At 38.3% G+C, this 20,112-nt stretch overlaps 1 protein-coding gene across 3 annotated transcripts in view; it reads right to left on the bottom strand.

Moving 5' to 3' along the window:
• LOC308559263 (UDP-glucuronosyltransferase 2B31-like) overlaps window positions 1–20,112 on the bottom strand; it is a 75,352-nt gene that overhangs the window by 44,800 nt on the left and 10,440 nt on the right. The window contains exons 3-5 of one of the 3 annotated variants that reach the window (XM_081141818.1): window positions 14,277–14,364; window positions 13,188–13,407; window positions 9,816–10,302 (exon numbers count right to left, since the gene is read on the bottom strand). In XM_081141818.1, the coding sequence (XP_080997944.1) occupies window positions 10,023–10,302; window positions 13,188–13,407; window positions 14,277–14,364 (588 nt within the window). In that variant the 3' untranslated portion in view covers window positions 9,816–10,022. Of the gene's footprint in view, window positions 1–9,815; window positions 10,303–13,187; window positions 13,408–14,276; window positions 14,365–20,112 lie in introns of those variants that run through there. The other 2 variants (XM_081141816.1, XM_081141817.1) reach the window with 2 other exon arrangements.

Below are 20,112 nucleotides of genomic sequence, written 5' to 3' on the forward strand. Positions count from 1 at the left end.
GGTAACTGTGTTTAACCTTAGTGAGAAATTGGCAGGCTATTTTGTAAGATAGATGCATCATTTTCCATTTCACCACCAAATATGATGGTTTTAATTACATCCTTGCCAACACTTATTATTTTTCTCTGAGATTATAGTCAAGCTAGTGGTGATGAAGTCATATCTCACTGTGACTTTGACTTATCTTTTCCTAATGTCTAATGATATTATTACCTTTTCATGTTTCTTGACCACTTGAATATGATCCTTGGAGAAATGTCTATTTAAAAACTGTCAATTTTTGAGTGGATTATTTGTTGTCTTCTTGTTGTGTTCTGGATATAAGTCCCTTAGAAGTAGTGTATAGCAACACAACTGCTTTCTGTATATTGATATGTATGTTGTACATGGACTGAGTTTATTAGTTTAAAAATTTTCTTGGTGTGGTTTTGAGGATTACTTATATTATAAGATCTGGTCATGTATAAACAGAGGTAATTTTATTTCATTCTTACTGATTTTGATACCTTTTATTACTTTTTGTTGCTTAATGATATGGCTAGGACATCAGTAAAGTGTTGAGTAGAAGTGATGAGAATATCTGCCTTGTTTTTTTTTTAAATTTATATTTATTGTTGAAAGTATTACAGGTGTCCCATTTCCCCCCCCAAATGACCCCCTCCACCTTGCTCCCACCCCATCCCCAGGTCTTCACCCTGTTATTGACTGTGTCCATGGGTTATGCATATATGCATACAACTTCTTTGGTTAATCTCTTCCCCCCTTGCCCCCCCCTTTCCTCTGAAATATGATCGTCTGTTGCATGCGTCAATGTCTCTGGATCTGTTTAGTTGGTCAGATTCTTTTGTTCATTAGCTTCTTCTTAAAGAAGACTCTTCATCTTTTCCTGTAGTGCTGGTCTGCTGGTGATGAACTCCTTTAGCTTTTCCTTGTCTGAGAAGCTCTTTATCTGACCTTCAGTTCTAAATGATAGCTTTGCTGGGTAGAGCAATCTTGGTTGTAGTTCCATGTTTTTCATCACTTTGAATATTTCTTGCCACTCTCTTCTGGCCTGCAAAGTTTCAGTTGAGAAATCAGCTAACAGTCGTGTGGTGCTCCCTTGTAGGTAACTAACTGCTTTTCTCTTGCTGCTTTTAAGATTCTCTCTTTGTCTTTAACCTTTGGCATTTTAATGATGAGGTGTCTTGCTGTGGGCCTCTTTGGGTTCGTCTTGTTTGGGACCCTCTGTGCTTCCTTTACGTGTAAGTCTATTTCTTTCCCCAGGTAGGGGAAGTTTTCTGTCATTATTTTTTCAAATAGGTTTTCAATTTCTTGCTCTCTTTCCTCTCCCTCTTTCACCCTAATAATACGTATGTTGGGCCTCTTGAAGTTGTCCCAGAGGCTCCTTATGCTATCTTCATATTTCTGGATTCTTTTTTCTTTTTGCTCTTCTGGTTGAGCATTTTTGTTTCCTCATGTTCCAATTTGCTGACTTGATTTTCAGTGTCCTCTACTTTACTGTTGATTCCCTGTAAATTATTATTCATTTCAGTTCATGTAACCTTCATTTCAAATTGGTACTTTATTATGTCATCAATATTCTCAGTTATTTTCATAAAGCCCTTACTAATATGGTTGAACATCCTTATAAACAAAATTCTGAACTCTATATCTGTTAGCTTGCTTGAATCTCTTTCATTTCGTTCCTCTTCTAGAGATTTCTTCTGTTCTTTCCTTTGTGACATGTTTCTTTGCCTCCACATTTTGGCTGCTCCCAGGTGTTTGTTTTTATGTATTAGGTAGAGCTATGTCTCCTGGAATTTGTAGAGTGGCTTTTTGTAGAAGGTGTCATGTAGGGTCCAGTGGGTCAGCCTCCCCAGTCACCTGAGCTGGGCTTTCTAGGTGCTCCCCTGTGTGGGCTGTGTGCACTGTCCTGTTGTAGTTGAAACTTGGTTGCTGTTGGTGTAACTGGGAGGAATTTACCCCCATGCCAATCAGCTCTGAGGACCAGCTGCAACTTACAGCCAAAGAGGTGCTGTGCTAGAGACACGCCTATGGAGCAGGATTTACTTCAGTGGAGCTTTGGTGTTCACCAAGTGCGCCCCTTGAGTGTGTCAGTCGTGCATGTGGTAGGGTTGTAATCCAGCGTGGTCGAGTCTGACCACCAGGTGCACTGTCTCTGGGGCCTCCCGGGAGGTGCAAAGTCAGCCTCTGCCAGTGCCTTGCCCAGGGCCACCCAGCATGAGCTACACAACAAACCATAGTTGGCTGCTACTTGTGCTGGGCTTGACGTCCAGGAGAGAACAAACTATGACCCAATGCAGGCTGCCGCTAGTGCCAGGCCTGGGGCCACTTGTCAAGCCGTATGGGGCACACTGCTGCTTGTCTGAGAGATTTTAGGAAAGTCCTAAGCATTAGGCTCCAGAGGCCACTTGCGTAGAAAAGCCACCGGTAATGGCCTAGATGAGCTTTCAGGTAGGGAGGGGCGGGGCCTCCGGGAACCACAGGGCGGGACCAAAAGTGTGAATCAGGTGCTGGCGATTAAAATATGGTGCCTGCCTGCTGGCTGTGTGCGGGGAGGGCTTGCCAAAGGAGCAATGATCTCTGCCCGATCTGCCTCAGAGAAAGCTGTCCCTTCAGCTCTTACCCTGACTTCAGGCAGGTTAGTTCCCCTGCAAGTGTCCCAGGTCCTTTCAAGCTGCTGCCCAGCGCTGGGCTCAGACGGAGCGTGTCGGAGTGAGTCCATGCACGGGCCTTTAAGAGGAAAGCCTGGGGCTTCTGCAGCGACAGTCCCGCTGGTTTCACAGCCCAAAGGTGTGGGGACTTCTCTTTCCAGCCCTGGAGCCCTCGGCTGGGGGCCTGCTGTGGAGCTGAGACCCCTCCCTCCTCCAGGAAACCTCCGCCACCCAGATGTTCTCCTGGGTTTAACCCGCCGCACCAGGTGGGGGCCCGCGGCTGAGTCTCCAGGATTCAGCCCAGATCTGCCCGTGTCTCTTCCCCTTCTACCACTCTTGGTGCTTCCTCAGTTCCCTGGTTGTAGGGCTTCTGTTCAGCTGGATCTCAGGAGGTTCTGAGTGATGGTGGTTCTGTATTTTAGTTGTAATTTTGATGTGGTTGCAGAAGGTGGCGGGTATAGCAGTCACCTATGCCACCATCTTGTTTCCTCCATCTCTTTGCCTTGTTCTTAACCTTAGAGAAAATGCTTTGATTTTTTTAGGTTTGAATAAGATGTTAGCTGTAGGCTTCTTATATATGCCTTTCATTATTTTCAGGTAATCTTCTTCTGTTCTCAGTTGTGGAAAATTTTTATCATGAAAGGGTCTTGAATTTTCCCATATGCCTTTTCTGCATCTGTTGAGATGATCATGAGTTTTTTCATTTTTCATTGTGTTATTGTGATGCATCATATTCATTGATTTTCATATGTTGAACCATCCTTGCATTCCAGAGATGTATCCCACTTGGCTGTGGTGTATGATCCTTTTAATGTGCTCTTGCACTTTAATAGTACTTTGTGGAGGATTTCTGCATTTTTGTCCATCTGGGATATTGGTGTGTAGTTTTCTTGTACGTCTTTTTCTGATTTGGTGTCAGGGTAACGTTGGCCTCATAAAATGAGTTTGGAAGTGTTCTTTCTTCTTCAGTTTTTGGGGAAGAGATTATGAAGGATTAGCACTGATTCTTCAAGTGTTTGGTAGAAAATTCCAGTGACATCACCTGGTTTTGTGCTTTGCATTTTTGGGAGGTTTTTGACTACTGATTCAATGACTTTACCAGTTATAGGTCCCTTCAGATTTCCTATTTTTTCATGGTTCAGTGTTGGTAGGTTTAATATTTCTAGGAATATATCAATTTCTTATAGGTTACTCAATTTCTAGTGCAGAGTTGTCCATAGTAGTCTCTTATGATTCTTTCAATTCTTTGCCATTAGATACACTGTCTCCTCTTTAATTTCGGATTTATTGTTGATCTGCTTTCTTTTTTTGTTGGTCCATCTTATAGCTTGTCAATTTTTTTTTGTCTTTAAAAAAACTAGTAATTGTGATGATGGTATTCTATTTCATTTTATTTGTGTTCTAATCTTAATTATCTTTTTCTGCTAACTTTATGGTTAGATATTCTTTTTCAAGTTCTTTAAGGTGTAAAGTTTAGATGATTCTTTGAGATCTATCTTTTTTATTAATGAAGGTATTTTTCATTATAAACTTCTCTCTGCATACTGCTTTCGCTGCATTCTAATACTGCTTTTGCTGCCTCCCATAATTTTGTGTTTTCATTTTTATTTTTCTTGAGATATATTCTGCTTCTCCTTTTGATTTCTTCTTTGACCCACTGGTTGTATATGAGTCTGTTGGATTTGGTAAATATCCATAGATGTTTGAACTTTAGTTTTCTTTCTGTTCTTGGTCTCTAGTTTCATACCACTGTAGTCAGGAAAGATCTTGATATAATTTCAATCTTGTGAAACTTCTCAAAATGTGTTTGTTACTCCCATTTGGTCTATCGTAGAGAGTCTTCTGTGTGTGTTTGAGAAATATAGATATTCTGCTATGTTCTGTGTATGTCTGCTGGGCTCATGTGGTCTAAAGTGTTGTTCAAGTTCATTTTTCCCTGTTGATTTTCTGTCTCAGTGTTCTGTCCATTAATGAAAGTTGGTTATTGAAGCCTCCTATTATTATTGTATTGCTGTCTATTTCTCCCTTCAGTTTGGACAATGTTTTCTTTATATATTTAGCTACTGTGATATGTGTTGCATATGTATTTATAATTGTTATAGCTCCCTTATGACTGACTCTTTCATCACCACATAATGCTCTTCTTTATCTCTAGTGATGATTTCTTCCTTAAAATCTATTTTGCCTGATATAAGTATAGATATACTTGCTTTCCTTTGGCTACCATTTACATAGAATATCACTTTCCATCAAAAAGAATAAAATAGTTTCGAATGAATTTCGCCTTGGAGGTAAAATCTTGTGTAGTCAAACTATACAGTATCACTGAAAGCAATTAGAAGACTTCAGTGATGCAAAGACATCCCATGTTCACATTTTGGAAGACTTGTAAAGATGGCAATAACCCCTAGAGCAATCTACACATCGAGTGTAATCCTTATCCATAACCCAGTGGCCTTTGTTGCTAAGTGGAAAATTGGTCCTGAAATTCTTATAGAGTTGAAAGAAGCCCTTAACAGCCAAAGAATCTTGAAAAGGAAGAATAAAGGTGTTGGATTCAGACTTCCTGATTTCAAAACCTAACACAAACTCACAGTAATCAGGACTTTTTGAGATACATATACAGATCAATAAAATAGATGTGAGAATCCAGAAATATACCTTCAGCTTATGGTCAACTGATTTTTGTCAAGGAATCCAAAGCAATTCAATAGGGAAAGAGCTGCTCTTTAAACAAATGGTCTTGAAAAAATGGGGTATTCATATGCTAATGAATGAAGTTGAATTTTTATCTCACATTATGTACAAAATTAACTCAATATGTATCCAAAACCTAAATGTAGGAGGAAGAATTATAAAACTCCTATTAGAAAACACAGAAGTAAATCTTGATTTTGTATTTCGCAGTGATTTCTCTAATATGACACAAAAGCACAAGCAACCAAATTAGAAATAAATAATTGGCCCCATTAAAATTAAAAACTTTTGTACATCAAAGGACACCATCAAGAACTGAAAAGACAAGCCATAGAATTGGAGACTATATTTGCAAATCATGTATCTGATAAAGGACTTGTATCAGGGACCTATAAGAAATTCTTGCAAGTCAATAGCAAAAAGACAAACCAATGCAATTTGAAGAACAGGCTGAGGTTTCTAACAGACATTCCTCCAAGGAAGACATACAAGTGGTCAACAAGAATATGCAAAGGTGCTGATCATTAGGCCTCAGGGGCATGTGAATCAAAATCACAATGAAATATCACTTGGTAACCACTAGGATAGCTACAATCAAAAATAGGAAAAAGTTTTGATAAAGATGTGGAGAAATTAGTACCCTCTTGCATTGCTGCTGAGAATAAAGTGGTGCAGCCACTTTGGAAAACGGTCTGGTAGCTCACCAAGAGCTTAAACATAGAATTACCAGGTAGCCCAACAACTCTACTCTTAGGCTTATGCATTCCCTCAACACTTGAAAACAGGCGTTCAAATCAAAGCCTCACATGAATGTTCATAGCAGCACCATTCGCAGCAGGCTACTTGTGAAATCCACTCAGTTGCCCCCAACAGATGAGTGGGCAACTGCATCGTGGTATGTCTATAGGATGGAACTGAATTCACTGTGAAAGGAATTAGGTAATAGTGTGTGCCATATTGATGGATATTAAACCGTGTTACATGAAAAAAGCCAGACACAAATGGCTACATTTTTATGATTCCATGTATATGAAATGTGCAGAATAGGCAATCAGTCCGTAGATAAAGAAAGCACACTAGTGGTTGCTGGAGACCGTGCAGAGGGAGATGCAGGAAGTCACTGCTTAATGAACGGTCTCTTAATGAACGGTGATGGAAATGCCCTGAATCTAGTTGTGGTGATATAGCACTACATTGTAAATATGGGCAATGCCCCAGAATTGCACACTTCAAAATGGTTAAAATGGTGAATTTTAGTTTTGTGAATGTACGTTATTTAAAACAACAACAACTACAATAGATGACTGGTCAGATTTCTACTACAGCCCAGGTTTGTCAGGCATTGGGTTATACCACAAACTTAATTCCTACATGGTTGAAATAGGAATTTCTGTTAAATTTATTACCTTTTACATGTGTATATGAAACATTTTAAATATATCTTAGGTAATTTATATAGAAGTTAGAATCATTGTGGAAATATTTTTATCCATTTAATAGTGATAGTTGTTAATGCAAGTTGAATTTTGCTACATATAGCAAGTATATAGAAGGGATGTTTTTAGTGCTTTACTATGTGTTGAATTCATCCTTTCAACAACCTCACAATGAAGATAATACAGTTACTGCCCGGCCGGGCGTGGCTCAGCTGTTGAGGGTCGACCTGGGATCCAGGCGATCGGGGTTTGATACCCTGTCAGGGCACATGCCCGGGTTGCAGGTTCGATCCCCAGTTGGGAGCATCCAGGAGGCAGCCGATCAATGACTCTCTCATCATTGATGTTTCTATCTCTCTCTCCCTCTCCTTTCCTCTCTCTGAAATCAATAAAGATATATATTTAAAAAAAAAAAAAGAAGATAATGCCGTTCCTCCGATTTCCTTTTGAGTGGGGAAGCGAGGGATAGTCAGGTTAAGTAGGTTTTCCAACCCCACATAACTCTGTAGTAGTTTTGCAGGGACTTAAATTTCCATCATTATAAATTCTATTTTCTTCCAAATGATTTCCTCTGTGTTTATACAAAGTTATATGTATTTTATTTCCAAATAATAGAATGCTTATCTTTAAAAATATGTTTAATTAAAAAATGTATTTCTACTTAAAATTGACATACAATATAATATTAGTTTTAGGTGTACAAAATAGTGATTCAACACTTATATACCTTACCAAGTGTTCAGCACCACAAGTCTACTTAACCACCAGTCACTGTAGACCAGTGATTTTCAACTGGTTTGCCCCAAGAATTTTTAAACCATGCAACCCCTGACCATTTATTCAGGGGCACGTTTCCCTTAGATTATCAAATGAAGAAATGACAACAGCCAACACGACAATAGCCATTCAGTGTGAATGAATAAGTGTTATACCTATTTGTTTTGTCAAGTTTGCAAAGAATATGATACATTTTTTGTTGTGCCACAGAATTTTAGAAGCTAGTTTACGTGTGCCATGAGATGAAGCAGGTTGGAAATCGCTGCTGTGGGTAGTTATGACGAGCTTATTCGCGCTGTTTCCTCTGCTCTGTGTTGCATCCCTGTGAGTTATTTTATAACAGGCAGTGTTTGCTTGTTAACCCCTTTTCTCTTTCTGCCCATCTCCCCACCCGTCTCTACCCTGGCGCCCATCGGTTTGTTCTCTGCCTGTTTTACTGCTTAGTTTTTCAGCAATAGTGCCCGTAAGCTGCCTGTCCCCCGTGACTGCTGTCTCACTTACCACTTTCACGGGGGGCGTGCTCACTGACGGGCAGCTCTGCAAGGGCCCGAGGGAGCATCCTGCACACCCTGCGGGGCCAGAGACAGGCCCGCAGGACCGTCCCGGATGCAGCAGGGAAAGCAACGCGGTTCACTTCTATTTGAAAGTCTTATTGCACATTACGCTCTCTAAAAAGTCGTTTTCTCAGATTCTGAAGTTTGATAAATCTCTTTTGGGAAAATAACTTATTGATTTAATTTATGTCAATTAAATCAAAAGTCCCTCATATTGTTGACTTTTGCCACCAGTTATATATTATAGACCATTTTTACCTCTGTGAATTGCCTGTTCGTATACTCTGTCTATTTTCGTACAAGACTGTTTGTGTTTTTGTTTGTGACTTGTAAGATTTCTCACCATACAATGAGTACCAATCATTTTTCTATTATATGTGTTGCAGGATAGATTTGAGGAAAGTTAATTAGCCTATATTAATAATTTAACATGATTATGCATTATGGCACATTCTTAGTTCTATTTTTCTTTAAATGTGTGCCAATTATATACAGAAGTTTTATGGAATGTTCTATAGTAAACTTTTTCTATAATTCTCTCAGCATCAAAGTGTTAACTTGTTTCCGAAATGAATTCATCCTTAGGCTGGACAGTGTTTATTGTGAGAGTTTGATGGTGGTCTTCATGGCCATTTACGACAGGAGTGCGTTTTCTCATGTGGACCTCTGTGATCCAGCTGTGTATGTTTTAGGAGGGCTTTGAACATCCTTGCGACGTGATTTTTCTATGTCTATGATTTTCATATTCTTTGCATTGTTATTGATTATGGTCAGTCATAGTGTGTCTGAGTTGAAAAGAATATGGTGACTGTGTATTTTTGTCATGCCAAAGACATTAATGTTTCCATATGAGCGTCATGGAAGGGATGAGACAACAGGCTTCTGAGGAAAGAGAGGAGGAATGAGACCTCTTGATCCCCTTTGGTTATATGGAATAATAATGATTATTTCAAACCCCCTTCATCAAACACATTGAATGTTCACAGTATCTGTAAGTAGCTAAGTGATGCTGTACCTTGTTTTGCAAGAAGTGGGTGTGTATATATATATATACACACACTCGGAAAGAATAAAAATTCACTAAGCCCCTCTCGAGTATGGGTTCTGTATTATGGAACCTACAATTGGGACCATATATCCATTATCAAAGGCTGAAATGAGAGTGAAATCAACCAGGTGAATCTTTTTAAGGGGCTGTGAGGTAAAGGGAATTAGCTACTAAAAACCAAAGTCTTTCATAAATAGCCCAGGTTTATAATGGGAAGCAATTAGCTGTTGTTATATTTCTCAATCCACATACATTCTGATGGTAAATTAACTTAAACTGCATGAAAGCAAATGACTTGCCATGTCTTTAGAAAGAAATGATTCTGAAGCTGGATGTACAGTAAAACCAAGGAGCATTGGTGGTCTCCCAAAATGAAAGGGAAGGGTGAATCACTTTACATAATTCTAAGTAACTGAATAATTTCTTGAGCAAAAGGTGCCACACACTCCAAATTTTCTTACGAAAATATTGTTGAAACATTTTGAATATTTGCGTATTAATACTGACATGGTGAATAAAGTTCTTAATGTTCTTGTGTTTATGCCTAATGTTGGAAACATAGTTAAGCTTCATAATTTTTTTGCTATAACTTTAGAATTAGAATAATAAAATTCAATATATACCAACATAGTTTTACTATTATTTTATTTTTCCTGAGGTTTTTTCTCTTTGGCATGAATACTTTTAACTCTTCAACATATAGGAAATCCGTTGAACAGAAATTTTGATCTGAGAAGCTAAATTGTGAAGAGATTCTTGTCACAGGATGAAGTGACCCTTATAACACAATTTCATGCTCGAATAAAGTGGAGGAGTCCCATCTATGGGGCATATCAGCTTCAGGCCTCAGAAACAACTACTCCCTTTTCCCCTTCTTTCCTGGGTTAGCACACTTCTGGCAACAAAACAGAACACATTTTGTGATGACAAATATGGCAGTTGCCACACAGGCCAGCAGGAACCCAATCACATCCAAAGAGTGGTACTGGAACCAGGTGAGGTCATGGGAGGCTGGCCGCAGGTGTTTGGCTCCTTTGTGGCGCATGACAAACTCGATCCAGAAGACTGCTCGATCTAGAGGTTTCATGGGCTGGTCATGTTGAATTCTTGATAACCTCATTGCATTCTCTTTATATCTAAAGGAGAAGCACAAAGATAACACACTGAGTGAAAGTTAACTTACCTAAGCATATCATGCCCATGAAAGGCTTTTGAAAATGTCATACATATGATTCAAAATAATGTCATTTATTGACTTGCGGAAGAAGTAATCTATATTTTGTTTCTTAATATGTGATTTGGCCTTCAAATTGGAATTTTCTGGTGACATATATTTTGAAAAGCGAAGATGGAAGTTAAGTTGTGATAGTTCATTCTTTTCGGGCAGAATAAATGATAGAGGAGCCATTGTTATAGCTATAAATGAGATGTTGGAAATACAGTTTTAGAGTGATTTTCATGAGAAATTTAAAGGGAATAGTGTCATCATGAGTGAAATGCCTCCTTAATAGTTCCTGAGCTTCAACTCTTCCCTTTGATCATCTCTTTAGTTTCAGTCATTGGAATACACCTTTCTGTAATGAGGCTCTCAGCCTGCCTAGTAAGCATATGAAAAGATGCTAAATAAGAATGGCTCTAAGGGAAATGCAAATCAAGACCTCAAGGAGAGACCACTTCATACCACTAGGATGGTAATAAAATAGACTGATGATAACCAGTGTTGGCCATGACGTGGAGAACTTGGATCTGTCATACACAGCTGACGGGATGTGAAATGTTGCAACTTCTTTGCATATCAGTTTGGCAGTTCCTCATAGTTACCATATGACCCAGCAATTCTATTTCTAGATTTCTACTTAAAAGAAATTAAAACATGTTCCCTCAAGACATGTATAACAATGTTCATAAGAGTAAAATATGGAAACAACCAAAATGTTCATGAACTAATCAATGGATAAATAAATGAAACACATCCATACATAGACTATTGTGGACAACAAAGGGGCTCTGTAATAAATCAGTCCAAAGGTTACCTCACAAGGTGATCTGATCATAAAATTTTTTTTAAAAAAATATATCTTTATTGATTTCAGAGAGAGGAAAGGAGAAGGAGAGAGAGAGATAGAAACATCAATGATGAGAGAGTCATCGATCGGCTGCAGCCTGCAACCCGGGCATGTGCCCTGACCGGGAATCAAACCCTGATCGCCTGGATCCTAGGTTGACGCTCAACTGCTGAGCCACACCTGGCCCGCCTGATCCTGGAATTCTAAACTGGTGAGGTCCTCATGGGTGGTCCCCCCTAAGGCTTATAAAAAGGTTTATCTTTGAGTTAATCAAGCCCTATCCATTGTCCTTGTGCATCTAGGTTAACTTATCTTTGAAAAGATTAATCCTCTCAGACTTCTCCTAGGGGTAACTACCATCCCGGGACTACATATTCTTGTCCTCTATCCTGTAGGCTCCTGTTACCTCCCTAATTACAAATGTATAAAAGAAACTGCAAAACATTTATTCTCAGGAATATTTGAGATGTTGCTTCCTTGCATGTTGACTGTTTGGTTCAAATAACCTCATACAAAAATTCTCTATGGGTTTAGCTATGTCCGGTGTGGCTCAGTTGGTTGGGTGTCATCCGGTATGTCTGGCGGTTGCTGGTTTTATTCCCTGTCAGGGCACAGGCCCAGGTTGCAGGCTCCATTCTGGTAGGGGGTGCGCAGGATGCAGCTGACCATTGTTTTGCTCTCACATTGTTGTTTCTCTCTTTTTCTCCCTTTCTGTCTCTAAAAATCAATTTAAAAGACCTTTAAACAGAAATTCTCTATGGGTTTGGATATTTCTTACATTGGCATTATTATTGAGCAATACAAAACTACCACATGGATGAAACTCAAAAACACTCTAAGTGAAAGAAGCTACTTGCAAATATTGTATGATTCTATTTGTATGAAATGTCTAAAATTTGGTAATTTATTGGGGAGGGAGTAGATTAATGGTTGTTTAGGGCAGGGGAATGGTGAGTGACTTCTAAGGCATATGAGATTTCTTTTTGTCATGGTGAAAATGTCCTAAATTTAGGTTATATTGACCGTTCATATCTCTGTAACATAACTACCTATATTTTATTTTTATACTTTAAATGTTGAATTTTATGATATTAAAATATATATAATTGTAACATATGTTAAAATGACAATTATAATAAAAATCAACTTTTTAAGCCAACAGTGATTGTCAACATAAGAATGTCCAAACCTGTAGGGAATTTTTTTGAGTTTATTTGAGCCAAACTTAGGACATGCTGGGGAGCAAGATCTCAAGTGCTCTGGGGAATAGCAGTTTTGCAGCTGTTTTTATGCATTTGAGATTAAGGAGAAAACAAAGGAACATTACCTGGAGGTTGGGAGGAAGCAAAGCAGGGATTTATTATGGGATACAATTAAGCAGACTAAGTGCTCTCTGGAGAGTTAATGCCCCTTCTGAGGGGTATTATTTCTGGTATTTCTAGGGAGTGTTAACCTAGTTGCACAAGAACAATGGACAGGGCTGGTTTAAAACCTTTCACTAAAGAAGTTATAGGCTGGGGCTTGACTACTCATCATGACCTGTGCACATAGGAATTTATAACCAGATCACTCTGTGAGGTACTTTCCATGGAACCCCTTTCTCTGTCCACAAGATTCATAGTTTCAGAAATGCTTGACACTGAATTGAAATATTTTATGCAACTTCTTGTTTTCCTCATTCTGTGGGTTCTTTCATATTTTAAAAAGTATGTCCTTGCAGTGACCAATATAACGCTGTGTTTGCTTGTGTAGAAAATTGTTGCGATAATTCATTACCCATTAAATTGGGTTAAATGCGCCGTTGAAATTAATGTCTGGTTGAAACTAAAAGCAGATTTAAGATTGGTGAAATTATGTGAATAATTTCAAAATTTACCTTTCAGCATGGGATGACACTCATACTCATCACTGACAAAAGAATCTCTAGAAATTCTCCTAAAAATTGTGATACTCACGAAGGGTCATTAATGACTGTCTTCAATGCGTTGAGCAGGTCTGCACTAGACATTGTGTTGAAGTCCAATTGGACAGCCGCTCCCTTGGTCTTCACGTGAGCAATGTTATCGGGTTGATCCGCAAACATAGGGATGCCCACCATAGGGATCCCATGGTAGATCGCCTCATAGATGCCATTGGTTCCACCGTGAGTTATGAAGGCTTTGGTTTTTGGATGACCTAGGATTGGGTGAATTTCAGTAAATTATTAATTATAAGTCCTGAAATAAAATGAGAGTTGGGCAAAAAGAGCTCTCAGAGAGGCAGTCAGTCTAGATGTCACATTGTTATATACATGCAAGTGCATTAAGATGTGTTTAGATCTCAGAACAAGAAGTACTTTAGTTGCTGCAGAGGTAAATGGATATTGGTGTGGCAGTGTGACCTGAAAAATGAATACAAGATTGCTGGGTAGACAAATCAAAAGAGAAAGTTCTGGATAAAAAAATAACACCTGCAGGAAAAAGAAAAAGAAAGGGAGAGGGCATGTCAGAACATACTCTCTTAAAGAGATAGTGAAGTCACCGAGTCTTCCATGTGGTGTCCAGGCAGCAGCAAATGTGAATGTGGTGACTCTGGAATTGGAAAGAAAGGAGCACTCTTTATCCTGAAATGTGTTGTCACTTCATGAAAAAGATTATGGATATTTCTCTACAGAAAATGGAGAGTCACTGGTAATAAAATAGGTGCTTTTATTTTTCTAATGGCAGTTAGTACCCATCTAGACAGAGAAAGAATAGAAATGAGAAGGTGGGAATCAGGAGACAGAGTGATGATCCAGGTAGTTATTGAAAAGTTCTTCATGAGAACTAATTACACCTGAAATAAAGATATTTCATTCTAGGCATAAGGAAGGAGACCGTGTGTAGTAAAATGCTAACTTTTATATCTTACCTTTTTTCCCCAGGACTGGAAACAAATATAAGGAAGGTGAGGTTTTATTTTCGAGTCTTTCTACAATAAATGTTCAATAAATGTGTTTCCTTTTGAACTCTTACCACTCTGTTTGCAGTTACTGTAATTTTAGTGTTTGTTTTCTAGAGCCTCACCAAGAAGGTCATTCTGGGGGATCCACTTATAGAGCCGAGTATTTGGCCCTAAGGTGTCTGGTTTCTTGCCGTTAAACCTCCATAGAACCTGTAAAAGTAAAGAGAATATTTTATTCTATGAGTTGATCTAAAGCTATAGCAGATTTGAATCTGAAAGAAATTAGAAGATAACCTAGTTAAACCTCTTCATAGACAGATAAATAATAAGGACAGAGGTATTAAAACTGAGAACTATTTTAACACTGGTATAGTGGAAATGCCCACATTCTGTGTGCTTATTTTTATATTTAATGAAGTATGAATGCAATTATGATGTTGAACACATAGAGGAATACAAATGAGATGATCAATGATGAAGTGAGTATTTAGGAAATTTTTTGGTATAGTCATAATTTTAGTGTCAAAAATTAGGCAATTAGTATACATTTATCTATTTACTTTATTATTTTGTTGTTTACTTTTTATTTTTTTTACATTTCTTTATCTTCATTGTTGAAAATATTACAGATGTCTCATTTTTACCCCCATTGATGCCCTCCATCCCGCATCCACCTCACCCCCTGGCCTTCCCCAGACCAGTGTCTGTGTCCATTGGTTATGCTTAATAAACATATAAATTCTTTGACTAATCTCTCCCTGCCCACTCCCCTCTCCCCGCCTTCCCTCTAAGATCCCTCAGCTTGTTCCATGCGTCTATGTCTCAGGATCCAATTTGTTCATCAGTTTGTTTATTATATTCCACATATAAGTGAGATCATGTGGTACTTGACTTTCTCTGACTTGGCCTACTTTCTAGTTCCCTCCATGCTGTCGCAAAGGTTAAAAGATCCTTCTTTTTTTACAGCTGCATAGTATTCCATAGTGTAAATGTGCCACAGCTTTTTCATCCACTCATCTACTGATGGGCACCGGGGTGGTTTCCAGATCTTAGCTATTGTAAACTGCGCTGCTATGAACATAGGGGTGTGCACATTCTTTGTGATTGGTGTTTTGGATTTCTTAGGATATGTTCCTAGAAGTGGGATCACTGGGTCAAAAGGAAGTTCAATTTTTAATCTTTTGAAAAATCTCCACACTGTTTTCCATAGTGGCTGCCCCAGTCTGCATTCCCACCAGCAGTGTACTAGGGTTCCCCTTTCCCCACACCCTCGCCAGCACTTGTAGTTTGTTGACTTGTTGATGGAGCCATTCTGACAGGTGTGAGGTGATACCTCATTGTGGTTTTAATTTGCATCTCTGATGATTAGTGACTTTGAGCATTTTCTCCTGTGTCTCTTAGCCATCTGTATGTCCTCTTTGGAGAAGTGTCTATTTAGGTCCTTTGCTCACTTTTTTAATTGGATTGTTTGTCTTCCTTTTGTTAAGTTGTATGAGCTCCTTATATATTTTGGATATTAACCCTTTATCAGATGTGTCATTTGCAAATATGTTCTCCCATACAGTGGGCTCCCTTTTCATTTTGGTGATGGTTACTTTTGCTGTGCAGAAGCTCTTTATTTTGATGCAGTCCCATTTGTTTATTTCCTGCTTAGTTTCTCTTGCCTTAGGAGATGTATCAGCAAATATATTGTTATGAGAAATGTCTGAGTTTTTACTGCCTATGTTTTCCTCTAGGATTTTTATGGTTTCATGTCTTACATTTAAGTTTTTTATCCATTTTGAATTTACTTTTGTGTATGGTGTAAGTTGGTGGTCCAGTTTCATTTTTTTGCATGTATCTGTCCAATTTATCCAACACCATTTATTGAAAAGATTGCTTTTACTCCATTGTATGTTCTTGCCTCCTTTGTCAAATATTAACTGACCATAATGGCATGGGTCAATTTCTGGGTTCTCTGTTCTGTTCCACTGATCTATATGCCTGTTGTTGTACCAATACCAGGCTTTGATTACAATGGCTTTGTAGTATAACTTGATATCTGGTATTGTGATCCCTCCAACTTTGTTCTTCTTTCTCAGGATTGCCATGGCTATTCGGGGTGTTTTTTGGTTCCATATAAATTTTCGAAGTGTTTGTTCTAGATCTGTGAAATATGCTGTTGGTATTTTAATAGGGATTGCATTGAATTTATAGATTGCTTTGGGTAGTATGGACATTTTAATGATGTTAATTCTTCCAAACCATGAACATGGTGTACTTTCCCATTTGTTTATATCTTCCTCTATTTCTTTTTTCAGTGTCCTGTAGTTTTCTGAGTAAAGATCTTTTACATCTTTGGTTAAGTTTATTTTTAGGTATCTTTTTTTTTTTTGTAGTTGGAATGGTAAATGGGATTTTTTTTAGTTTCTGTTTCTGAGAGTTCATTATTTGTGTATAAAAAAGCCATTGATTTCTGGGTGTTAATTTTGTATTCATTTATAAAACCTAGTAGTTTTTTGGTGGAGTCTTTAGGATATGTACAATATCATGTCATCTGCAAATAATGACAATTTTGGTTCCTCCTTTTCAATTTAGATGCCTTTTATGTTTTCTTATTGTCTGACCACTGTAGCTAGGACTTCTAGTACTATGTCGAATAAAAGTGGTGAAAGTGGACATCCCTGTCTTATTCCTGTTCATAGGGGAACTGATTTAATTTTTGCCCATTGAGTATGATGTTGGCTGTGGGTTTGTCATATATGGCCTTTATGATGTTGAGGTATGATCCCTCTATTCCCACTGTGCTGAGAGTTTTTATCAAAAATGGGTGTTGGATTTTCTTGAATGCTTTTTCTGCATCTGTTGATATGCTCATGCACCAAACTATCTTTCAGTTAGTTTATGTGATGTATCACTTTTATTGATTTGTGAATATTGTACCAGCCTTGCATCCCTGGAATAAATCCCACTTGGACATGGTGTATGATCTTTTTAATATATTGCTGGATCCGATTGGCTAGTATTTTGTTGAGGATTTTAGCATTTATGTTCATCAGGGATGTCGGCCTATAATTCTCTTTCTTTGTAGTGTCCTTATCTGATTTTGGAATTAGGCTAATGCTGGCCTCATAAAAAGAGCTTGGAAGTATTCCTTCCTCTTAGATTTTTTAAAATAGTTTGAGGAGGGTAAGTGTAAATTCTTCTTTGAATGTTAGGTAAAACTCCCCTGTGAAGCCATCTGGTCCAGAGTTTTTGTTTGCTGGGAGCTCTTTGATTACTGTTTCAACTTCAGCAGTAATTGGCCTATTTAGATTTTCTGACTCTTCCTAATTGAGTTTTGGAAGGTTGTATTTTTCTAGGAGTTTTTCCATTTCATCCATGTTGTCCAGCTTGGTCGCATATAGTTGTTCATAGTATTTTCTTACAAACCTTTGTATTTCTGTTGAGTCAGTTGTTATTTCACCTCTTTCATTTCTGATTTTGTTAATTGGGGTCCTCTCTCTTTGTTTCTTGATGAGTCTGGCTAAAGGTTCATTAGTCTTGTTTATCTTTTCAAAGAACCGGCTCTTGGTTTCATCGATCTTTTGTATTTTTTTTTTTTAGTCTTAATGTCATTAATTTCTGCTCTGATCTTTATTCTTTCCTTCCTTCTACTTACTTGGGGCTTTGCTAGTTGTTCTCTTTCTAAGTTTTTAAGTTGTAGGGTTAGAGGGTCTATTAGAAGTTTTTCTTATTTTTTGAGGTAGGCTTGTAGTGCTATGAACTTCCCTCTCAGGACTGCTTTCATTGCGTCCCATAGATTTGGAGTTGTTGTGTGTTTATTTTCATTTGTTTCCAGGAAGTTTTTTATTTCTTTCGTAATCTCTTTGTTAACCCATTCATTGTTTAAAAACATGCTTTTCAGCCTCCATGTGTTTGAATGTTTTTTCTTGTTTTTATTGTAGTTGATTTCTAATTTCATGCCATTGTGGTCAGGGAAGATGCTTGATAGGATTTCAATCTTCTTGAACTTGTAGAGGCTTGTGTTGTGTCCCAACACATGGTCTATTCTTGAGAATGTCCCATGTGCACTTGAGAAGAATCTATATTCTGTGGCTTTGAGGTAGAATGTTCTGTAAATGTCAATTAAATCCATCTGATCTAGTGTGTCATTTAGGGTCACTGTTTCCTTGTTGATTTTTTTGTCTGGAAGACCTATCCAGTGAAGTCAGTGGGGTGTTAGAATCCCCTGGTATGATTGTATTGCTGTGAACCTCTCCCTTAAAGTCCTCTAGAAGTATTTTTTATAAATTTAGGTGCTTCTGTATTGGGTGCATATATGTTTATCAGGGTTATATCCTCTTGTTGGATCGATCCCTTTAGTATTATTTAGTGGCCTTTCTTGTCTCTCATTATGGTCTTCATTTTGAAGTCTATTTTGTCTGCTATGAGTATTGCTACCCCAGCTTTTTTTTCATTTCCATTTGCTTGGAAATTTTTTTCTATCCCTTCACTCTCATCCTGTGTGCATCTTTTGTTCTGAGGTGTGGGTCTCTTGTAGACAGCACATATTTGGGTCATGTTTTCCTTATGCATTCAGCCACTCTAACTCTTTTTATTGGGGCATTTAATCCATTTACATTTAAGGTTATTACTGATAGATACTTATCTACTGCCATTTTATTTCTTTATGCCTATGTTTCTCTTGCTCTCTGTTTCTACTTCTAATTATAGCAGTCCCTTTAACGTTTCCTGTAATGCTGGTTTGGTGGTGATAAACTCCTTTCGCCTTTTTTTGTCTGGGAAGCTCTTTATTTCACCATTTATCTTGAATGATAATCTTGCTGGATAGAGTAGTCTTGGTTTCAGATCCTTCTTTTGCATTACCTTGAATACTTCATGCCATTCTCTTCTGGCCTGTAGAGTTTCTGATGAGAAGTCAGATGACAGCCTTATGGGGGCTCCTTTGTAGGTAACAGATTGCTTTCTCTAGCTTCCTTTAAGACTCTCTCTTTGTCTTGAATTCTTGGCATTTTAATTATGATGTGTCTGGGCATGGGACTCTGGGTTTTTCTTGCTTGGGACTCTGTGCCTTCAGCACTTGTGTGACTTTTTCCTTGACCAGGTTAGGAAAGTTGTCTGCCATTATTTTATCAAACAGTTTCTCTAACCCTTGCTTACTTTTCACCTTCTTTGGCACTCCTATAATGCGAATAGTGTTATGTTTCATGTTGTCTCACAGCTCCCTTAGACTGTTCTCATGTTTTTTAATTGTTTTTTCTTTTTGGTCTCTGCCTTCGTTATTTTTTTTCTACGCTGTCTTCTTATTCACCGATCCGATCCTCAGCTTCCCCTAATCTGCTGTTTATTCCTTCCAATGTATTCTTTATTTCTGCTATGTCATTCTTAATTTCCTTTATAGTTTCCTTAGCTGTTGAGCATCCTTACAATCAGTATTCTGAACTCTATGGCTGGAGATTGCTTATCTCTGTTTCATTTAGCTTTTTTGCTGGAGACTTCTCTTGTTCTTTCATTTGGGGCTTTTTTTTTTTTTTTTGTCTCCCCATTCTGGCTACATTTTTGGTAGTTTCTAATTATTAGGTAGATCTGCTGGGACTCTGAATCTTTTTGAAGGGTCTCTGGGACAGGCCAATGTCAGATGCAGTTTGTGACTGGCCCTGATTATCCTGTTTGGAGGTATCAGCAGCACTAGGTTTGAGGTCTCCTCTGCTGGGGCTGGGTGTGTTTGCACAGGGCCAAGATGCACACCAAAGTGTGCTTTTCCAAGGTCCAGATCCAGAAGCAGATCAGGCAAATACTCAGAGCACTCTGAGGTCTGCCTCTGCCTGCAGACTGATTAATCTGATTCTCTTAATGAGCTTCAGGCTGTAGAAGCTCCACAGGGTGGTGCAGCTGGTTATTATCAATCTCTTAAAATCCTCAGGCTGTAGAAAATCCTCAGGGCAGGGCAAGAGGCTTTCCAGCAGGGTGGGGAAA

The sequence above is a fragment of the Miniopterus schreibersii genome (genome assembly GCF_964146895.1).
Source record: "Miniopterus schreibersii genome assembly, chromosome: 1".
NCBI classification, from domain to species: Eukaryota; Metazoa; Chordata; class Mammalia; order Chiroptera; family Miniopteridae; genus Miniopterus; species Miniopterus schreibersii.